This window comes from Pseudophryne corroboree, chromosome 7 (genome assembly GCF_028390025.1).
Source record: "Pseudophryne corroboree isolate aPseCor3 chromosome 7, aPseCor3.hap2, whole genome shotgun sequence".
Classification (NCBI taxonomy): Eukaryota; Metazoa; Chordata; class Amphibia; order Anura; family Myobatrachidae; genus Pseudophryne; species Pseudophryne corroboree.
The window spans coordinates 281,286,945-281,310,781 of record NC_086450.1 but is presented as its reverse complement, the minus strand read 5'-3'; the positions used below and the strand labels follow the sequence as shown (position 1 = coordinate 281,310,781).

At 45.3% G+C, this 23,837-nt stretch overlaps 1 protein-coding gene across 4 annotated transcripts in view; it reads left to right on the top strand.

The window, feature by feature from the left end:
- The window catches only part of MYO1B (myosin IB), a 518,726-nt gene that overhangs the window by 178,201 nt on the left and 316,688 nt on the right, over positions 1-23,837 (top strand). For all 4 annotated transcript variants that reach the window (XM_063934156.1, XM_063934153.1, XM_063934155.1 and 1 more), the window contains exon 3: positions 13,076-13,191. In XM_063934156.1, the coding sequence (XP_063790226.1) occupies positions 13,076-13,191 (116 nt within the window). The remainder of the gene's footprint in view (positions 1-13,075; positions 13,192-23,837) is intronic.

Below are 23,837 nucleotides of genomic sequence, written 5' to 3'. Positions count from 1 at the left end.
AATGACCGTCACCTCTCCTCTGCCCTGGTCACTCCTTCCCATGTTCGAGTTCAAGATTTTGCCCGTGCTGCACCCCTTCAGTGGAACGTGCTTCCCCACTCCATTAGACTCTCCCCAACCTTGCAAAGCTTGAAACGGGCACTAAAAACCCACCTATTCATCAAAGCGTACCCTTGCAATGCATAACCTTGTCCCGAGGCTGCTCCTCCATCCCCCTGCCTCATGCCTTGAACATCTCTGCTTTGCTTACATACTGCCATCAGGCTAGTGTGCATGCCATCAGGATACCTCCCGCTTGCTTGCACCTCATGTCATCTGTATGTCACCCCTTCCCACTAGATTGTTAGCTCTTTAGAGCTGGGCCCTCTTTCCTCTTGTTTTCCAAGCCCTCTTCTCGACACATTTCACTCACATCTCTCTGCTACTCAGTGACCAACTTTACCCACTTTTTCTCCTGCTGGTAAAGGCTCATCTCTATCTTTGGCCGCCAGCCCCAAGTAGTATGATGATTACTCCCTCGCTACTTACATTACATCTTAGCTGTATTATGTTTTGAGAATTGTGGTGCTCTTTGTTACCTGTACTCCTATTTTTGTTATTTATTTATTTAATGCTAAGTTTTGTCTCCCTGTACTGTCCTTTTGTACAGCGCTGCGAAACACTTGTGGCGCCTTATAAATATAATAATAGTAATAGCTGCGAAGGCAGATGGCTACCCGCCATGTTAAGGATCACAGCGGCTGAGTGTGACGTCATGTAGCCGCCGCGGCCCGCCCTTCCAACGGTCGAGACACGCTACCATTGTACGGACTGCACCCCTAAAACGGAGCATTGAAGCCTAGTTCACACCCCCTTTCAGGTCTTAAACTGCATTCTAAAGAGAATGCAGTTTAGGACCTTGCACATGCGCATACCTCTGTACGCTCATGCTTAGATGTGCAGAAATCGCTTCATAGCGATTTTAGCACATCTGCGACAGGGTCTGAATCGTCCCTCCAGTGACTTTGACAAGGGTCATATTGCGATGGCTAGACGACTAGATTAAAGTGTTGCCAAAATGGGAGGACTTGTGGGTGTTTCCGGTATGCAGTGGTTAGTATCGACTAAAAGTGATCCAAGGCAGGACAACCGGTGAACCAGCAACAAGGTCATGGACGCCCAAGGCTCATTGTTGCGCATGGGGAGCAAAGGCTAGCCCATCTGGTCCTACCTCTCAGAAGAGCTACAGTAGTACATATTGCTGAAAAAGTTATTGCTGGCTATGATAGAATGGCGACAGAACACAGAGTACATCCCAGATTGCTGCATTTAAGGGTTCATAGCAGCAGACCGGTCAGAGGGCCCATGCTGACCCCTGTCCACTGCCAAAAGTTCCTATAGTGGGCATGTAAGTTTCAGATTGGGACCATGGAGCAATGAAAGAAATGTAGCCTTGTCTAATGAATCACATTTTCTTTTAGATCATGTGGACGGCTAGGTGCGTGTGTGTTGTTTACTTGAGGAAGAGATGGCACCTGGATGCACTAAGTTGAGGAAAGGCGGCAGAGGCATGTGATGCTCTGGAAGGGGTTGGGGCTTCCAATCCCAGGATTTGGGCCAATGCTATTTTGCTATTTTTTTAATGCCGGGTAGTGTCTGAGCCAGTTTAGCATGTGGCTCAGACGCTGCCCGGCTCCTCCTGCCCCCAGCTGTGTGACTGAGCAGCGTGACATGGCGATAGAGGTCACTGCACAGTGCAAGCCTTGCCACCAGCCTGAAATGCCCACACCTGCTACCCATACTCACAGCCTGCCGAACCTGTCGCCTGCTGCCCAGACCCACCGACAGCACTGTGGCCTGCTGCCTGGAACTGCCGACAGCCCGACCTAAGTAGGGCAAGTATTTTTTTTATTTCTCTAGCATCCATAAGGGATATTGGGGACACATTAGTATGATGGGTATAGACGGGGTCCAAAGGAGCCAGTGCACTTTAAATGTCTTCAACTGGGTGTGCTGGCTCCTCCCGTCTAAGCCCCCTCCCAAAGGCAGTTTAGAAAAAAGTGCCCTCAGGAGAGGATGCACACTCTGCAAACTCCAGAGTTTTCTTCAGTTTTATTTCAAATTTCCATTATTTTCAGTATGCTGTTTGGGCAACAGCATACCTGTGCCGTAGGAGTTAGGGGAGGGGGTGGTCACCGGCCTCGCAAGGTGTCAGAGCTTGTTCCCCGCTGTCGCAATCGCAGCATGCCGCACAACCCTTACCTAAGCCTGAAGGTGATAACAGTGGTGAGTACAGACCGAGGGCCCTGCTAGGGAGGTCCCCCGGTTCATTTTGTGGCTGACACACAGGGGAGTCATACGGGACCCTCCTGGGGGGGACCCGCTATAGTTTCCTGTGTAAACTGGCTAGCGGTGGCTTAACCTGACATTTGTGTGACTTTTTAAGCACTTTTGGGAGACTTTGCCAGTATAAAGATATCAGTAGCTCCGGCGGGATTGGGGTGTGGGGGGAGCTACCTCAGAGCGGGCTTAGTGGCATTTTGGCGCCTTCCTCTGCACAGCAGCAGCCTCACACAGCTCCTCTAGAAGCTGGGACACGCTGGATCACTGGTACAGGATGTAACTCGGGGAGAGCCACTATTGTGCACATTCCTACATCCTATTAAGGAAGATAGATATGTAATTACAGTGTTTCACTATAGTACAACTAGCAGCCTCACTGAGGCTATATAGCTTGGCTGTGCTGGTGCCTTCTCTCTGTCTCCTCTCTCATACAGTGAAGCAGGCTTGCATTATATTGTCTGTGTTGTATGTATATGTTGGTGTATTACTGTCATCATGGTAAAAGAAGAGTTATGCAGTGTGTGTAACACCAGGTTCTCCCCAGTTTCTTCTGGCTCCATTTCTTGTGAACAATGTAGTCAGTCATCACAAAACATTGAGGAGGCTGTGGGGGAGGATCAAGAGCCTCCTTGGCTTGGTGCCATCAAAACTATGATGTCTGATATGTAATCTCAGCTCACTGCAAATGCCCATAAAACGCAAGAATTGCAGAAGGCTGTTGAAAATTTAGCTGCTAGGGCTGATGTTCCCCATTCCTCCCTCTCTGCTGCAGGTCCACAAAAATGTGCATTACCTGTGTTACTATCAGACTCTGATGTACAGGAGGATGGGGGCGATGTGGACCCCGTAAGTAGGGATTCCACTCCTACACAGGGTATTGAACCCCTCATTCTGGCTCTACGGGATGTGTTAAAACTCCCTCTAGTGGACACTGCAACACAGCAGTCGTTTTTCCTCACACAAAAACTGAGTGTCACCTTCCATGATTCTAAAGAATTACATGACTTATTTAAGTTAGACTGGAAAAATCAAGATAAGAAATATCAGGTGTCAAAACGGTTTTTGCATATTTTTCCTTTTGCCCCTGAAGGCAGAAAATTCTGGGAAGAATCCCTCGCTGTAGAAATCTCTGTCTCTCTAAGAAGGCGGTACTCCCTGCTCCGGGCTCCTTTACCATGAAGGACCCCGGGGATAGGAAGATTGAAACCACTCTGAAATCTATCTACACAGCTGCAGGTATATCTCAATGACCGGTCATAGCAGGTTGCTGGACTACACATGCTATTCATACGTGGGCTACTCAAATTCAGGAGGGCATCTCTGAGGATATGACCATGGTTACTACAGTGACTCTCCTAAAACACATTCAGGACGTGGCACACGTCCTCTGTGACTCGCTCAAAGAGATTGGCAATATTAATGCTGAGACTACTGCAACGGCAGTGTCAGCATGCAGGACCTTGTGGTTACGTCCATTGATTGCGGACGCAGAATTCAAGCACAATGTGGAATCCCTTCCCTTTACAGGGGAATGGCTCTTCGGGAGTGAATTGGACGCGTGGATCTCTAAGGTTACTGGTGGAAAATCCACATTTCTTCCTTCAGGGGCCCCGCCAGCTAGACGTACCTATCCGGGACCGTCTACTCAGTGCTTTTGGTCCACCAGATTTTGATCTAGGGCCATAGGGGCCTCCAGCACAGCTAGAGACACCAGAGGTAAGCCTAAGAAACCAGCCATTGCCGGCTCTCAGGAACAGGTCACCAGTTTGGCTTCCACTAAAGCCTCAGCATGATGGTGCCCACCCACCCTGAGGTGATCTCGAGGTGGGAGCTCGGTTGCGTCACTTCAGCCACATCTGGGAAAGTTCCTGCCAGGATGCCTGGGTAAGGGACCTCATCTCACACAGATACAAGCTGAAGTTCGACGGTGCTCCTCCGCAACGATTTTTCAAATCAAGCTTACCAGCTTTGGAGGATACGTGTGTTACGCTGCTGCTGGCCATCAACAAGCTGGTTCAGTCCCAGGTCATTGTTTCAGTACCACTACAACAACAAGGACAGGGTTACTACTCCAATCTGTTCATAGTGCCGAAACTGGACGGGTCAGTAAGACCCATTTTGAATCTGAAGTCCTTGAACCCTTACCTGAAAGTTTTCAAGTTCAAGATGGAATCTTTGAGAGCAGTGATTGCAGGCCTGGAAGAACGGGAATTCCTGGTATCCTTGGATATCACGGACGCCTATCTCCATATCCCGATTTGGCCTCCCCATCAGGCCTATCTGAAGTTTGCCCTGCTGAACGATCACTACCAGTTCCAGGCGTTACCCTTCGGCCTGTCTACCACTCCGAGGGTGTTCACGAAGGTGATGGCAGAAATAATGTTCCAGGTCCATGGGGTCAATGTGGTCCCTTACCTGGATGATCTCCTGATAAAAGCGAGTTCCAGGGAGCTTCAGTTGCTCTATACAGATCGCACTATCCAACTTCTGTCACGACATGGGTAGATCTTCAATCTACAGAAGTCCCACCTGGAGCCATCTCAGCGGCTCCTGTTTCTGGGAATGCTACTGGATACTGTAGCACAGAAAGTGTTCCTCCCAGAGGACAAAGCAAGAACACTCCCAGGAAATGATTCGCATGGTTCTCTGACCTGCTCGAGTATCCATTCATCTTTGCATAAAATTTTTGGGGAAGATGGTAGCCTCATACGAGGTGATCCAGTATGGAAGGTTCCATGCCAGACCCTTTCAATTGAATATTCTAAACAAGTGGTCCGGTTCACATCTTCTGATGCACCGGATGATACAACTGTCACCCCAGGCCAGGATGTCACTCCAGTGGTGGCTACAGTCTTCCAATCTCCTGGAAGGTCGACGCTTCGGGATTCAGGATTGATGCAAGTCTGAGAGGATGGGGAGCTGTCACCTAAGGAGCGCAGTTCCAGGGCAGGTGGGTTGCCCAAGAGGCCCTACTTTCGATCAACATTCTGGATCTTTGGGCTATTTACAATGCTCTGATTCAGGCCTCCCCTCTGCTCACAGATCATGCGATACAGGTACAGTCGGACAACGCCATGGCTGTGGTGTACATCAATCGGCAAGGAGGAATTAAAAGCAGGGCCTGCATGCGAGAGGTGTCAAGGATTCTCCTCTGGGCGGAAGGAAATGCATGAGCACTGTCGGCAAACTTAATTCCGGTTGTGGACAACTGGGAAGCGGACTTGACCTGAGTCACCATTATCTTCACCCAGGAGAGTGGGGACTACACCTCCAGGTGTTTAAATAGATCATCAACAGGTGGGGATGCCCACAGATCGACATGATGGCGTCTCGCCTCAACAAGAAACTTCGCTGTTATTGCTCGCGAACCAGAGACCCTAGTGGATGCACTGACGTTGCCTTGGCCTTACCGGCTGGTCTATCCGTTTCCTCCAATTCCGTTAATCCCAAGGGTGCTCAAGAGGATCAGACATCAAGGAGTGCAGGCAATCCTGATTGCCCCGGATTGGCCCCAGAGACCTTGGTACGCAGATCTTCTGGGCATGTCCGTAGAAGACCCTTGGCCTCTGCCATTAAGAAGAGATCATCTTCAGCAAGGACCGTTTGTCTACCCGGACTTACGACTGCTTCGTTTGACGGCATGGAAGTTGAGCGGAACATCCTAGCTCATAAGGGACTTTCCAAGAAGGTCATTGCCACCGTGGTGCAAGCCAGAAAGCCTGTGACGTCAAGACAATATCATCATATCTGGAGGAGATATGTTTCCTGGTGCGAGAAGTGCACATATCAGCCTGCAGAGTTCCACTTGGGGAGGTTCCTCCGGTTCCAGCAGGCTGGTGTGGATAAAGGCTTAAGGCTGGGTTCCCTAAAAGTCCAGATTTCAGCTCTTTCGATCTTCTACCAAAAGAAGTTGGCTGTGTTGCCAGAAGTTCTGACCTTCTTGCATACAACGTTTGTGCTGCCCACGGCACTTTGGGATTTGGATGTGGTGTTGACATTTCTACAGTCCTGGTTTGAACTTCTGATGACGGTAGAAGACAAGTACCTCATGTGGAAGGCAGTGATGTTGCTGGCCCTAGCTTCTGCTAGATGCGTTTCAGAATTGTGGGCCTTATCGTGTAAAAGTCCCTACTTGGTCTTTTATGAGGATAGAGCGGAGCTCAGGACTAGGCAGCAGTTCCTGTCGAAGGTCATCTCTGCGTTCCACTTGAATCAACCTATTGTGATCCCGTCAAGTTATGGCGCTTCTGCCTCTCCGGAGGCATTGGATGCTGTGCGAGCCTTGAAGATCTATGTCAAGCGGACGGCTCGGATCAGAAAGACGGATTCCTTGTTCATGTTATATGACACACAGAAAAAGGGTTGCCCTGCTTCAAAGCAGTCCATTGCTCGTTGGCTTAGGCTCACTATTCAGCAAGCCTATGTGTCGGCAGCCTTACCTGTTCCACAGTCTCTGAAATCCCACTCTACAAGATCAGTGGGGTCTTCCTTGGCGGCTGCCTGTGGAGTCTCGGCCCTGCAATTTTGCAGAGCGGCTACCTAGTCGGGGAAGAACACCTTTGTGAAGTTCTACAAGTTTGATACCCTGGCCAAAGAGGATATCCAGTTTGGGTAGGCGGTGCTGCAGATGTCTGCATGTTCCCGCCCGTTCTGGAAGCTTTGGGACATCCCCATCGTACCAATGTCTCCCCAATATCCCTTATGGATGCTAGAGAAAATAGGATTTTAATACCTACTAGTAAATCCTTTTCTTGTAGTCCATAAAGGATATTGGGCGCCTGCCTCTGTGCGGTGACTTTCTGCAGGATATCTTATTTGGTTACCTGTTCAGCTGTTACTGTTTGTTGCCAGCCTTTGCTAGACAAGTTTTGTTGTGGTGTGCTAGTGTATGAATCTCACCACTTTTTGTTGTTTAGTTTCTTCTCTCACTTATGTCCTTTCTCCTTCGGGCACTGTTTTATCTATAACGGTCTGTGGGAGGGGGCGTAAAGGGGAGGAGCCAGCATAGCCAGTTGAAGATATTTAATGTGCACTGGCTCCTTTGGACCCCGCCTATACCCATCTTACTAATATGTCTCCAATATCCCTTATGTACTACAAGAAAAGGATTTACCGGTAGGTATTAAAATCCTATTTATTTATTTATTTATTTTTAACCCTAGCCAATCCCAGGAATCCTAGGATTAACTGTTTTTCCACCCCGAGTCCCAGGATTGAAAAAACTCCCCGGGATTGGCCTCCCTAGGTGATGTAGATATGTGTCCGGCGGTCAGGAGACAGCTGGTCACAATACCTCCGCCTGCATCCCGAACCCTGACAATACCGACAGTCAGCTTTCTAGACTAAAAGGGATTATTCCCACTCATAGGTGTCCACGACACACCCGTAGAGTGGGAATAGAACCTGTGGTGAGCGCATTGGCTTTGATGCGCTCGCCCCCTCCCACCCGCCGACATTCTGTGGCCGGGATCCTGGCGTCGGGACGCTGCCCCCCCTGCCCCCCGGTAACCCAGCCCCCCGATAACCCAGCCCCAACCTCTCTCTAGTGTTGACTTGGCCTACAAATTCAACTGACCTCAAACCGAGCAAATAAAAAAAAAAAACACCTTCTACTGCAGATGCCGTTTACCATGTTTTTGTGTATTCTTCTTATACCCCTTTCACATCGCACAAATAACCCGGTATCGACACGGCATATTGCTGTGTGGACATGGGTCAATGTGCGATGTGAAAGCACTTTGCCCGAATTAGCAGGTCACCTGACCCGGTAATTCAACCCGGTATATAAGAAGGGTTATTCCTGTGTTGAATACCGGGTCAGGTGCAATGTGAATGGCTCCCATTCACAGCATAGGCGGCGCAAGAGATGAGCTCTTCTCCCACCCCCGCCCCTGCTGCTGCTGCAACACCCCCCCCCCCCCCTCCTGCTGCTATGGCAACCGACCCGTTAAGTGTTGGCCTCTGGATTGTGCTTTTAATTCCTGGCTAAAGAGGGAGATTAAAGATATGGGTGAATAGAGAACAAGCAAGTATAGCAAGAGTAAAGGGCCCTATACACCGGAGAGATGTGTGCTGAGCGAACCGCTCAGCACACATCTCTCCCGCCGCTCATCACAGCGCGATGTGTTCTGGAGTACGGGGGGCCGCTCATTTCACCCAGCGGGTGAAATGAGTGACGTGCTAGATTCAGCCTGCATGCAGGCCAATCTAGCACCGGTGATAGCGATGCATGGCTATCGCTGAGGGGGGTACACACGAGTGATCTGTGCTTAAAATCTAAGCAATCTAGTCAGATTGCTTAGATTTTAAGCATGGATCTCTCCGTGAGTACCCCCCTTAAGAGGGATTCACATCTACACCTGTCAGTTTATATCTCAGCTTTCTGAATTAAAAAAAATTTTTATGTTAGGCTACACCCCCAAAATCCTAATTACTGCAAATTAACTTTACTGTGAAATGTACAGTTTCTAGCTAGAATGCTACAATAGTCCCAAAAAAGCCCCAAAAATGAATAGCAAAGTCTGTCCAAAGCCATGTAATAATATATTCCAGATCTATTTTTATCAGGCATGATCAGATTACATATGAGGGAGGTGAAGGGCAAGTGCCACACCCCACACATCCATGCTTTTTCTGTTATTTAGCTGTTCCTGGATTGAAGTATATGTATATATATATATATATATATATATATATATATATATATATATATATATATATATATATATATATATATATTTTTTTTTATATTTTTTTAAGAAATCACATATAATAGAAGAGAAACTGCAGTCTACAGACCAAACCATACATTTTGTGCTGCCACCAGGCCTCTTCAAAACAAATGATATGCCACCCAGTAACATATTTGTGGAATCTGACTTCACTTGACTGTCCACCATCTGTTTAATGGGGTGTATTGCTTTTAGTGAGGAACTACCTCTTCTATATAGTTCTTTCTATACAGACCTTTGCATGACTACCCCTTTTCCACTAGAGTAGCACGGGTCGCAGCCGTGTCGCCTGACACGGCTGCGACCCGTGCTACAGCCCCCTGCAGACAGCGCTCACCAACCCGGCAATTGCCGGGTTGGTGACGCGCTAGTGATGCGGCAGGGGCGGCGCTGGGAGATCACATGATCTCCCAGCGCCGCCCTCCCTATGCACTGTTCACACTAGACAGCTAGCCGGGTTGAACACGTGTTCAACCCGGCTAGCTACCAGGGTAGGATTCCCGGATCACTTGATCCGGGAATTTGCCGAGGACCCGTTTCCACTAGGGAAAAACACGGGTAAATGCGCGCCCCCGCGCATTTACCCGTGTTTTAAGGAGCTAGTGGAAAAGGGGTAGTATAAACCATTTATAGAGGCTACTGTACAAAGGAGGGCAAACGCTGAAAGTAACCTGGTGTTGTAACACTCCAAATTAATTAATTAATTATGGTGCCTGTGATTATATTGTGTGGTTATCTAAGTATTTCCATATTTGTGTGTATAGTACATTTCTAGTAATACGATTCCTACAGATCAACCTTTTTACTCACACAAGCTTTCGCCTAATATGCAGTAAGTGTAGCAAGCTCACTGTATTCTGTTGGCCAGTGTGACTATTAAGTGCACGCAATCACAAAATATTGAACATTTCATGGTTGTTACTCTGATATTTCACTGTGTGTGCTGCATCAAAGTATTACCTCCAGGCTCCATTATTGACCTCTTTTTATGATAGTGTTATAAGACAGTCCACAAAAGGCTAGCTTAGACTGCAAGCGTTTTGCTGACCTGCCCCTGTGTGTGATTCAGCTGATGCACACAGTTCATTCATTACTGTGAAGCAAGTCTTCCAAGCTGTCAATCTCTGTCGCACTGCTCTATTAGAAATCACCTTACTTATAGGCATGTCCATCAGAATGTTATCATCGAATAGTGGTGGCACTGGCATTGCAGCATACGGTACCTTACGATGGCATGTAGCCATTGCATGTTTACTATTTGATGGTTCATCCATCGATTTTGTCCTGGTGTGCATGCGCAGTAGACAATTAGATTGTGTGCATGCACACAGTCTGGGTGCTGAAGTCACTCCTGTCTGTGACAGACCTAGTCACCCAGCAAATGAGCCATTGGAAAAAAGCATGCAATTGTGGCAACCATCTCATACCCAACATTTAATGGAAACGCCTTCTCCATCCGACTGGAAACATAGATGGTTGCGAGCCATCAGTTTCCCATGGCCATCCCTACTTACTTTGAACATCAAAGTTGGGATGCAGTGACCACGTCAACATTCATAATGTAAACATGGTTAAACTGTAGACCTCATAATTGTTGACACCAGGAAATGTTGACATTTTGGTAATAATTTACTCAACATTTGTAGCACATAACTTTTCAAATATTTGTATCAAAAAGTTCACTTTATTTGTTTTTAAGTTTATAGCACTTCTTTCACTTCTACACAACTTCACACTTCTACACAACATGTGTGACTTAAATGGATTTATTGATTTTGTCTCTAGTGAAAAATAATAGATTACCTGTTTGTTTTTTAAAGTCTTTTAAAATATTTTGCATGCAAGGTTGCGTTCTACATCACTGCACATTGTGGAAAGGCTACATTTCCCAACATGTTGTGCATGACTCTCAACTAGAGTTGGATTGGCCCTTCTGGAAGATGTCAGATGGGCCAAATGTTCCAATGGGCCAGCCCCACCAGCAATGCTGGATTAAGCGGGGGCACATAGAGCCAGGTTAATGGGAGCGCATAGTGTTCATGTCCCCCGGGTCCTCTCTGTCAGGGAGCCCCCCATATCCCCCTTGATATGGGGGGCACAATGTGTAGACCCCTTAAGGGGGCGTGTCCACACTTCACATGATTAGGCCCTGCATTACCTGGGCCCAGCCAAGTTACCCATGGCCCTGGCTACAGTGGCAATGTTGACCTCTTAATCTGACACTGGTCCCTACTACTAAGTTTATATATTGTATAATATTATATAATTGTGTCTTAACCATATATATTTTTTTTTAATTATCATTTGTGTAATGCTTTTTACTAGTGATTTGAGTGTGGTAAATATAGACTTTGCTTTGCACAAGAAGTGAAATGATTGATGTGGGTCAGACGTCAAGCGTGCTACATATGCTTTGTGTAGTTGCTTGATACTGCACAAGGCATTCCCCATAACTGTGCATCAAGACTGTGCATCAAGACAATGCAAGGAGCCCACAGCAGGAGGACCTGTGTGTTTTAAATGTCAGGGATTTTTTTGAAGCACAAGTCTGGCCCTGCTCTGGACTCTTAACAGGGCTTAATGAACATTGAATCCTCACAGTGAATAATCCGTACTGAAGAGCCAGTGCTCCGCTTCTGACAAGTAGGCCTTTAATGGGCATTTGTGACCCCCACCCCCCCCCCCCCCCCCCACACACACACACACACACACACAATCAATATACAATATAGAGGGCATCTCAGCGGTCATAATACAATACACAGAGCATCCTAGTGACAGCCATACAATACAGAGTATTTTAGTCACTGCCACACATGGAGCATTATGGGGATGAGGTAAGAGAGAGAAATGAGGAGGAGGGGTAATGGGGAAAAAAGGGGTCATGGCAAAAATCAACATGGTTGCCAACAAACAAAAAAAACAACATTGTAGTATGTGGGACATAATTAAAAGGATGAGGTCAAGATGCCGGCCGTCGAGATCCCGACAGTCAGAATCCAGACAGTCGTCAGAATCCCTACGCTGGAATCCCGAATGGATCAGGAGACTTATGTCGGAATCCCGACAGCTGGCATCCCAACGTAAGTATAGCGTGTGGGTAAGAGCCGCGTGGGGATGGGGGCTTAAATTTAGTCTCCACCCAGGGGGGTTAGGATTAGGCTGCAGAGGGTTTGGGGAGGTTAGGGTTAGGCTGCGGAAAGGGAGAGGTAGAGGACAGGGAGGAACAATCTTACCTCCCCCTGTCGGGATTTACACTATCAGGATTCCGACGTAGGTATTCTGACTGCCGGTATCCCGTCAGCCAGGATAACATACTGAATCCAGTTAAAGAACTAGTGGAGTTAAATAGCCAGAATCATATATTTAATTTTTGACTACAATAATATGTCTGTTGAAAATGACTGCTTTCTGTACCTGCATAGTTAGGGTTCCTCTGTTCTTGGTGAACTAGTTGACTCCAACTTCTGTAGTTTGAGGGGGTGTAGTATGTGATGCCGACCCGTCTGAGGCCTTATGTGGCAGACTGCTGCAGGAAACAGGAAATGCATAATGACTGGAGTGGAGCAGCTGGGGCGGGATACACTGCACTCAACATTACAGAAGCTGAGTGCCGGGCATAGTGGGGTGCATGAAGTGGAGGGATGGCTGAAGCTCTTACCCCTGGGCTAAAATAAACTACAAAATTAGAATCAAATCAGTGTCTGGGATCCAGCCATTAATAGTAGATGACTAGCCCCAATTTGTGCCGCAGTTCTTGTGTAAAAAAATAAATAAATCATACAGAAAAAAGTCCCCCCTCCCCCCTCTGCACTGGTTACTTACCAATCTTAGAAATGTACTCACTACCAGGTTTATGTAACTTGTGTTGACTTTAGATTGAAGAACTACTGTATAATAACTTTTTTTTTATTAATTTTTGAGCAGATTGGACACATGAACTAAAGTATTGAGAGTGTAATACAAATCCTAAACTTCTCAGTCTGTGGTAAAATAATGTATCTCTCTCTCTCTTCTTGCAGACCTACATTGGCAGCGTGGTTATATCTATAAACCCTTACAGATCACTGCCGATTTACACACCAGATAAAGTAGAGGAATACAGAAACCGTAACTTTTATGAACTTAGTCCGCACATGTGAGTATTACTGTAACTTGATTTAGGTCATAAGATGCCATTGTCTGCTGAATGGTGGGGCTGTCTGTGATCAGTAAATTGGATCTCTTTTTTTAGTATGTTTGCTTCACAATGTTTTAATTGTTTCTTTTAATAGTTTTGTCCATGCTGAAGGAGTTAATATTAGTCATTCAATTTTCAGTAGATCAAGCAGTCTAGTTTTTAGGCTTCAGGCTTCTTAAGGCTCTCTGGTCTTGGAACATTGAAGTCTAGTAACCATGCTTGCCTACAGTACTTTTGAAAAAGCATTACAGGGAGATTGTGAAATGAACACCTATCAGCGCGGATGTGTACTGCTATATCTGAGAAATGTGTCATGAAAATGACTTGCATCCAAATGTAAATGATCTCCAAAGTTAGTAAGCTCTACTTGTTGAAGAAAAGACACTGATATTTGTCCCTCCCCCCAAGAATGTAACAACTACATAATGGGGGTAAGGTACAATTGGGGAGATCGCTGGTCTATTCAGGGAGTCAGGGTGATTGCTACTGTTTCAGGGAGTCTCCTGCAGAATGTGGGAAAATAGGCAACTATGCTATCAACCTTTTTCTTGCTTCCACTGGTTGAGCTGTGGTAAATCTCACTCTCCCATGTCCTGGTTTACCTGGGGAAGGCTGACAACTGGTAAGGGAGTCAGAGAGAGAACTAACTCTTTGCAAACCACAGGAGAATGAGTACACATCTGCTAACTTAATGCGAGTTGCTACTTTAGCGCTTTATATAATTTATTATTATTATTATCCTTTATTTATATGACGCCACAAGTGTCCCGCAGCGCCCAATTACAGAGTACATGAACGAATAACCAGAAACAGGAAAACAGCAACTTACAGTTGAAGACAATACAGGACAAGTACAGGGTAAATAGACATAGTTACATCAGCAGATGACACTGGAATAAGTATCAGGTGGCAGAAGACTGCTGGATTTGGGCAGTTGAGGATTATTAAAGTAAGACAAAGGATAAGCACATGAGGGAAGAGGGTCCTGCTCGTGAGAGCTTACATTCTAAAGGCCTGGTATTATAATGGCCTGGTATTATAAATGTGTATGTATTATCCCAAAGTTTCTAGTGCTTCTCCTTGCAAACTTCTTCGGTCAGTGTATTTTATTTAAAAAATAAAATAGATGACGTGTCTACATTATGTGGCTATATATTGTACCGTTGTGTGTGTATGTGTGTGTGTTTATTGAACTTTATTGGATGGTGTGCTTCTAGGCCTTTACATTTTAAATGTTTAAACAATTTTGTTAGGAATGTCTCCCAAGGTTTTCGTCTAATAAGTAACTAGCAGTATCTAATACAAAGGCAAAGATAAAATGTTCTCTAGAAAAGCTAAACAAAAAACACAGACTGGACAAATGTCTAAGTTTTTATATAATGTCCTTATTTTATGACTCTCTAGGTTGTAGTTTTCATTTGTGAAAGGCCATAAGAGTGAAATAATGTAACTGTGTTTTATGTAGAAGTCCTACAACAGATATTAACAAAAATTTGATGCTAGCCACAAGTGCTGTTAAAAAAACATAATGTTCGTCACGTTTCAAAAAGAAACTGTAAATACTTAGCTATGCTGTAAAATATTATTGCAGGAGCAGAATTGTTAGATTTCTGTCTGATGTGGAAATTATGTATGTGGCTATTCTCTGGTGCTGAGTTCATAATTCTGTTGGTTACCTCAGTCCTACATCACACAACTGTATACAGTCCACTTCCCCAGTGAAGTGAGGAGCTCAGGGTCATATTGAGGTGATTTGCAGCAAATAACACCATCATGCCCCTGTCTCCCGAATCTTCGATTCAGATTATTTTGCAGAGAGTGGCATAACTATGATTGCAAGGAAAACTATAGTGATTTGGGCAGTAAAAAGTCACACTTTCCATCATTGGATGTCTCCGCAGCAGGGTGTGGATGTAGTCATTGTACACTGGGGAATTTTTTTTTTTTTAAATGCTATAAACCAGTGATTTTCAACCTTTTTTCCCTCGCGGCACACCGAACAATATTTTAAAATTGCCAAGGCACACCATCAGTTCCCCACAGAAAAAAAACAACACACACACATTGGCCCTCACAGTAAAAAAAAAAATCCACACAAACATTGGTTTACACAGAAAAAACAATCACATTGCTCCCCACATAAATCCTATTGCTCCCCACATTAATTTTTCACATTGTTCTCCCCATAAATCCTTATTCTCCCCACATAAATCCTATTGTTCCCCACAGGAGAAATAAAATAACAAATATCAGCTGTACTCCTCCCTGTCCCTCAGTGGCGGGCGTTGTTCATAGTGGAGTTCTGCGAATACTGAGCAGCGGGCAGTCGGGCAGGTGTGGATGTGGGTGGGCAAGGAAAGCTGTGTATGCAGGCAGGAACTGGAAGATGTGTATGCAGGCGGGTGGGTTGGCTGGGTGGTGAGACGTGGCGGCCAAGACCTATGATATCACACCGCCGCCTCTTCAAGGCATAGGTCACGGCCAGAGCACGACTAATCCTCTAAGAAGAGCCCGGGCCAACAGTTCACTCTGAAGGTGCAGGAAGCTGCTCTGGCTCCGCGGCACACCTTGCAACTGGTCGCGGCACACTAGTGTGCCACGGCACGCTGGTTGAAAAAGCCTGCTATAAACTGTGGAGACATTAGCCTCTACAGCATGCGGCAGTACAACATCTCTATACCTCCCTGCAAATCGGGATAAACATTCTCATCATGGGACCAGCCGCTAAAATAGTCCCTATCTTGTCATAAGCAGGAAATATGAAATGTTAAAGGATAAACCATTTATTTTAATATGTACACTGTATAATAGAGGCTAGACTGGTCCAAAAAAATATCTTATTGGCATGTTAAAAGCTTTTCTAGGGAGATCAGGTAGATGAGGTATAACCATGAAATTATAGGTTTACTGGTTTACCTAGTGCTACATTTGTTGGACTGGCAGTTTTGACTTAAATGTTCTGCAAACATACAAGCAAGCATTGGATTAGTTGCTGCAAATGTATTTGTGATATAGTATCTCCCAGACACCCCAGGGGTAGGAAATTCTAACTGACGGCCATTCAAAGCCTGCAAATTGGGTGTGAACACGTCATATTGACCCAAATAGTATCATCAAGTCAATTTGTGGCATAATACACCTGGTAGGATTTTTATGGGGTAGGTTTATGCACAGGTGTAATCACGTATACTGTATAATGGGTGGTTGAAAAATGATGTACCGATAATATGTAATAGAATATTTGTGTGATATTTTTATTGAAAAAAACACTGTTCAGTATTTATAGTCCGGTGGTGCTTCACCCCAGTTTTTTGAGAGTCCACAATAACGGCATAATACACCTACCTGATTATGCAGATTGCTTCTTCGAGACACTCACTGAGGTGTTTAATATAATTTTTTATCCGAAGGAGGGTATGAAAAGTTGGTATGTACGTTGTTACTGTAAGGGGGAAGATGTACTAAGCAGTGAAAGGATTGGAGAAGTGCGCCAGTGGAGAACAATCAGCAGTGAAGTAACATTTATAATATGCATACTATAAAATTATACAGAGCAGCTGTTTGGTTGCCATGGGCAACTTCTCCACTGGTTCACTTCTCCACTCTCTTCACTGCTTAGTACATCTCCATAGTTCTAAATAAAAAGTGTGTTGCACCATTTGCTATACATTGGGGGGAATTCAAATGTTTGAAAAGTCGGTTGGGTGTCTGTTTTTTCCTGTCTATTAGATAGGAAAAAACAGACTCCCAACTGACTTTTCAAACAATTGAATCTCCCCCATTGAGTGAGCAAATTATGACCACCAGACAATCTTATTTATAGTAGCTATTCCGCAGATAATGCTGACGTAGGGTGTCTGAAACTGTATAAGAACGGAAAGGCAAAGGTATGCAGAGACCAATTATTATTATTATAATTAACAGTTTCTTATATAGTGCAGTAAATTCCATTGTGACTAATGAAGTGCATCACTAATGAAATAATGGGTAAACAATAATCTGATGGACTTTGAACATGGAATGATTGTTGACGCTTGCAGCAGCGGTGCCAGCATTAGCAAGGGGACTCCATTGGTGAGTTGCTCGAGGGTTCAGTTGTTAAAGTGCACAGAGTACACCAGCAGACAAAAAACTGGGTCTGAGCGCAAAGCCTGTTGTAGTTAATGGCTGTGGTCACAAATGGATGCTTGAGCGGAATTGAGAATGGGCAGACATGTTTAGTACCACCAGGGCTGGATTAACAATGGGCCTGATGGAGCTGCAGCTCCGGGCCCACTCTCCAAAATAGGCCAACAGCATCTGCAGCTCTCGTTGCTGCTGTAGACAGTAACATTTTTTTTCCTTCTACTGCAGCCTACCCTGCAGCGTCGTATGCTCCGGCCTCAACACCCGAGACCCCCCCCCACCCCTCGCTGCGCGCCGGTGAATTAAATGCAGCTGGCAGCATATATGCGTTGCCTATGAGGGCAGCGCATTAGAATGATTTCCCAGCCCTCAATGCGCCGTACGCAGTGTGTCTCAGTGACTCCTTCCTGGCAGGTGACGTCACAAAGCTCCCGCAGCGCCACCACTGAGCCCGGCCCCAACCTCTGCAACTAATGCATCCAAGCTGGCCTAGCTGGCCGTCGGAGCAGGAGCTCAGTGAAGGCGGCCTAGCTGCTGGGCGGCAGGGTGTCTGAGGTAAGGCGTCAAACCTGTCACCTGCTAGCTGCTGCTCTGATACAGTAATGGGCAGCAGGGCAGGCTGAGGTATTCTAATGCAATATATAGAAATACAAGCTATAATATTCATAATATTTATTAACATATATAATTATTTATAAATGTTTAGCTACACAGTATTATATATGTCCTGACAATGTTATAAATTAAATTGAAACGGTCTATCTATCTATCTATCTATCTATCTATCTATCTATCTATCTATCTATCTATCCCCACTGGGCTAGTCCCATTGTCCCCTCAGTGACCTCCTGTCACCCCTCTGTTCGGGCAGCTTTAGCTCCACCTACTGGGAACACTGCCGGCCGAGCTGGTCCCATAGTCCCCTCACCTTGTGGCCGGGTCGACCTACACTGATGGGTGAGCCAGGTCACGCTGCCAGCCCCTAGCCGTGCTTTTGCACAAACTGGAAGCTGCTCTGACAAGCGGCACATCCTGGTGCCATTAGCCTATGCCACACCCCTTGTCTTGATTTCAATTAGGAGGTGGTAGTTCTTTTCTCTTGCGACACCTTCCAAGTCCTCCCTCTGCTCGATCTGTCTTTCCCCCTTTTTTTTTTTTCACCTTCATTTCAGTCATCTAGCATCTCCTTGGTACCTCTTCTCACTTCCTTGAGAATTTTGCAGCCTGGCTACCCTACTTTTTCTCCACTCATCTTCCTTTCTTCATACAGGATCAGGATGACTTCAGTATCCCACATGACAACCATACGGATACTTCTAAACTGCTCTCGCTCTGTTCTTCTCCTTTCACCTCATCAAATCTTCCCCCTCCCAGTCAAGTGATCACTTGCTGGATTAAGTTTTCTCCCACTGTTGTGAACTTGCAAACTTCTACCTCACTATTTTTAAACACCATCCATCTTCACTTCTATGGCCTTTTACTCCCACTAAGCGCAACCTAGAAGCCCTAGACCGTGTTGTTTCCTCCTCCTACTCCTCTTCCTCTCTGGAGACCACCCTCTCTCTCTCACCTCCATTCTTTCCTGCCCTGAACTCAGTATGTACAGTAGCATATGTGTTGCTGAAGACCCATCCCACATGATAAACTTGTGACGCGTTTGCCATTATCTAAATGGACAAATCGGTGCTAGGCACCATGTACTGTAAATGTATGTTTAATAATGTGAAACTACATGTCATATGTAGTGCACTATGCACGGCTGTAGGAGTACATGTTTAAATGTATTTATATTTAAGTTGTGTTTTTAAATGTATTTTAAAGGGAAAAATGCACTTACTCTGTATATGACTGAATAAGGAATCATTATCTCTCTGTGACTAGAAGATGGGATGCTAAATTGTCAGGAGGTCTGATGAATGACGAGACCTTTTGATGTTGGTCGGTGCATTGCAGATGATGTCCTGGATTCTGCAGTTTTCTTGTCGGACATGAAATGACCAAGATTTGGTGGTCTCTTGTGTGTCTGTGTTTTTGGGGAAAGCCATTTGTTTTCAGTGATTTTCTGTATATTAGTTAGATACATGAATGGCAGGAGGAAAGCAATTTGTTTATTTTTATTTGTCAACTGCAAATATTATTGCTGTATAAACTATACAACTATACTTTGAATCTGTATGATCAAAAGAGCAATGTAAATGACCAGTTCCTGGGTAATGTGAACTGTATTGTGTCTTCTGACTATATATAAGGGGCTGTGAGCCCTGAGTTGTGGTAGAGAGCATTATTCTCGGACTGAGAAATCTGTAGTACCATCTTGTATGCTATACCCTCTGAGCAATGCTTGTAAAGAGGAAAGGTCTTCTTTAAGACTTTTTGCTCAATAAACATCTTGCTTTCAAGACAGTTGCCTTTCATCTTGCTACAAACAGTACTGGGACTCATCCAGTTCCATTCTCCACCTGTCCTGGAGTGAGCCCCGGCTTCTCCTAGCTCTGCCTTTTGCCAGCTGCCAATGCAGGACCTGGTCAATGGTCAGTGGACGCCAGTCTGGAGGTGTGTCAGCATCGTGACTATGCATACACAGCAGTAAATGGTATTCAGGTGTCTGTGTTAAGAGTCTGAGCAGAAATGTGGTACCAGGTGCCACGTGATAGGAGCCTGGTGGTAGCAGGCGTTACTGATGGTAAGAGGGAATCCCCTATTGGCCCAGGTCCCGTGTGGCCCAAAACCAATCTGTGATCACTTGGCGCGGGCAGTGAGGGCGCATCTGGTCACAATATGTATCATAGGTTGGAGAGAGAAAAACTACCAATCAGCTCCTGTTATTTTACAAACACAGGCAGTTAGGAGCTGATTGGTTGGTACTTTATCTCTATCCACTTTAACACTCTCCAAGGCTTAGTACATTGGTTGTGGGTTGATAGATAGACCGTGCCTAGTTAGACATTCAATAGACACCATGGGGGGATATTCAATTGTTCGAAAAGTCAGTTGGGTATCTGTTTTTTCCTATCTAATAGACAGGAAAAAACAGACACCCAACTGACTTTTCAAACATTTGAATACCCCCCATATGTTAGACAGACATAAGGTCGACATGGTCAAAAGGTCGACATGAAAAAAGGTAGGCAGGGTCAAAAGATTGACAGGGTCAAAAGGTCGACATGAAAATGGTCGACACAAAAAAAGTAGACACCATGTTTTTTGCATTTTTGTGGTTTGTGTGGATAGTTTTGTCATCTGAAACCCCCAATTGTAGAAAGGCACACCCTCGCGGGGCTCGCTTTGCTCACCACACTTTGGGCTTGGTGGCTCGCTGCACTCGCCACAAGGTTTATAACCAACTCTATGCCGACATGGATAGAGAAGGTATGAAATAGTCCAAACACATGTTAAACCATTTTCATGTTGACCTCTGACCCTGTTGACCTTTTGACCCTGTCTACCTTTTTTCGTGTCGACCTTTTCTTATGTCGACCTTTTGACCCTGTCGACCTAATGTCTGTCTAACATATGGTGTCTATATTTTGACTGTGTAGCAAGACACTATCTATCAACCGGATAGCAGTACATCTGCCCCTAAGGATACCTTTACCTCTGTTGCTGTCTGTCCTGCCCAAACCCTAACCCTCACACTCCATTGCTCTGCAACAGAGAGCTGGCTTTCTAAACTCATTCACTGCTTTATGGGGGTAATTCCAAGTTGATCGCAGCAGGAATTTTGTTAGCAGTTGGGCAGAACCATGTGCACTGCAGGGGAGGCAGATATAACATGTGCAGAGAGAGTTAGATTTGGGTGGGTTATTTTGTTTCTGTGCAGAGTAAATACTGGCTGCTTTATTTTTACACTGCAATTTAGATTTCAGATTGCACACACCCCACCCAAATCTAACTCTCTGCACATGTCATATCTGCCCCCCCCCCCCCCCCCCCCCCCCTCCTGCAGTGCACATGTTTTTGCCCAACTGCTAACAAGGTTCCTGCTGCGATCAACTCAGAATTAGGCCCCATGTGCACTGCAGGGAAGGCAGATTTAACATGTGCAGAGAGAGTTAGATTTGGGTGGGGTGTGTTCAATCTGCAGTCTAATTTGCAGTGTAAAAATAAAGCAGCCAGTATTTACCCTGCACAGAAACAAAATAACCTACCCAAATATAACTCTTTCTGCACGTTATATCTGCCTCCCCTGCAGTGCACATGGTTTTGCCCAACTGCTAACAAAATTCCTGCTGCGATCAACTTGGAATTACCCCCTATATCCGCACAGCTGAATGATACTGCAGAAAGTCATGCACTCATACTGACTACCTTCACTGCTCTGCCCTATCTCATGCTAAACAGTAGTACTTTAAGGGCGGTATCCAATTAGTCGCGGTAAAACATCGGGTGTGAAAACCGTCTGTTTTTAGTGATGTTTCATCGATATTTTTTTTACAGGCTATCCAAGACAGCCAGCTTTGAACATGGGTTATTGGCACATGAGTGCACATAACCCGTGTTCCTGTGCGGTCTGAAAGGTGCCAGAGGAAATATACCTGGTTGAGCGACCCAGTATTCCAACCCTGGTAGCGACCAGGGTTGAACTCTGGTCGCTGTGCGGTTTGAACGGGAGCCGAGTCGATGCAACCCGTTTCCTGTTCACACTGTGTGGACGGGAAGCGCTTGGAGATCATAGGATCCCATGTCAGGCTCCCGAGTGCGACCCGCCCTAGGCGGTCTGAAAGGGGTTTTAGATCGCCCATAAAAAAACAAAAATCTTTTCTCCCGAAAACACACAGGCTCAGTGACCTGTGTGTTTTTCTGAGAAACAGTAGGGCTGTTTTCAGGCATTTGGTTTAGTTTGCCCCCGGTCAGACAACTTGCCACTGTAATTTACCACTGCTAATCGCATACCGCCCTTAGGGGGGTCATTCAGACCCCGCTTCTGTTGCGGCACACGTACATACTGTACACTTTGCAGCCGCATCTGTGCAGGATGTGGCCTCAATGTTATTGACAGCGGCGGGAGTTCATGGGGCGGCGATGTAGCGTTGTGGGGCAGGCCGGGACTGTTTTTGGGGCGGCTGCGTGATGTCATACGCAGCTGCACCGGAAAAAAGGTGGCCGCTGACAGCGCAATCTAATGGCGGATGCATAGGGAGGCGGACTCACAAATGCTGGGCGGCTTTGCCATGTGCTGGGCGGCTCCCAGCATGTGCGGAGATGAACGCAGATCTAGCTGCATATGCAGCGTTCTGCGTTGGTCTCTGAATAACCCCCCCCTAAATCTCTTATCTTAGTTCAAAACCTCTCTTTTACTTTCAATCCCTCATCTTCCCTCTCTGCCCTTGGTTTTTGCTACCCACTTCATTTTCATAATCATAGCTGTAAATCCAAATCCTTGTCCAGAAATGCCTCCTCTTTCACCTCTCATATCTTTCCCCCATTATGAATAGGCCACCCTTTCTGCCTTGTCCACAACCACTGGGGGACCAAGTCCACATCTTTTTATCTTCATCTCCACCCCTCACTTGCCTCTTTGACCCTATGCCCTCTTACATACTGTGATACCTCTTTCTTGTTGCTTTCTCCCACCTATCTCATCTCTTCAGTCTGTCCTTTTATGCCAGTGAGCTCAGTCTTCTCCTAATTCAAACATGCACGAAACGTGAAGTATGTTCTTTTTGAAGCATCATCCGTACAGCTGCAGCATTACCAGTGGTAGTACTGTATATGCAAACATGATGCCATTCATTTAAAGAAAACCGTGAACATAAGCCCTGGAGTTAAAAAATGTATCTTATTACAGGTTGAGTATCCCATATCCAAATATTCCGAAATACGGACTTTTTTGAATGAGAGTGAGATAGTGAAACCTTTGTTTTTTTATGACTCAATGTACACAAACTTTGTTTAATACACAAAGTTATTAAAAATATTGCATTTAATGACCTTCAGGCTGTGTGTATAAGGTGTATATGAAACATACATGAATTATGTGAATGTACACACACTTTGTTTAATACACAAAGTTATAAAAATATTGGCTAAAATTGCCTTCAGGCTGTGTATATATGGTGTATATGTAACATAAATACATTCTGTGCTTAGATTTAGGTCCCATCACTATGATATCTAATTATGGCATGCAATTATTCCAAAATACGAAAAAATCCGATATCCAAAACACGTCTGGTCCCAAGCATTTTGGATATGGGATACTCAACAGTATTTCCATTGAGCTAATTTATATATATATATATATATATATATATATATATATATATTGTACATTGCTCCAAATCCCAAACTATTTGAGGAATTTTAAGAGGCAATGTAGCTGCTGGTACAGCCCAGTCATTCCTGGAATTGAAGCGCTTGACATTCAGTTATTGCAGCATTAAGAGGAGAGCATTGGCCTTTCAGACAGTGGCCTGGAGCCACACACACTGACTTGTGTAACCATTGGCTGAATGCGATATTCATTTTACAAATTACTG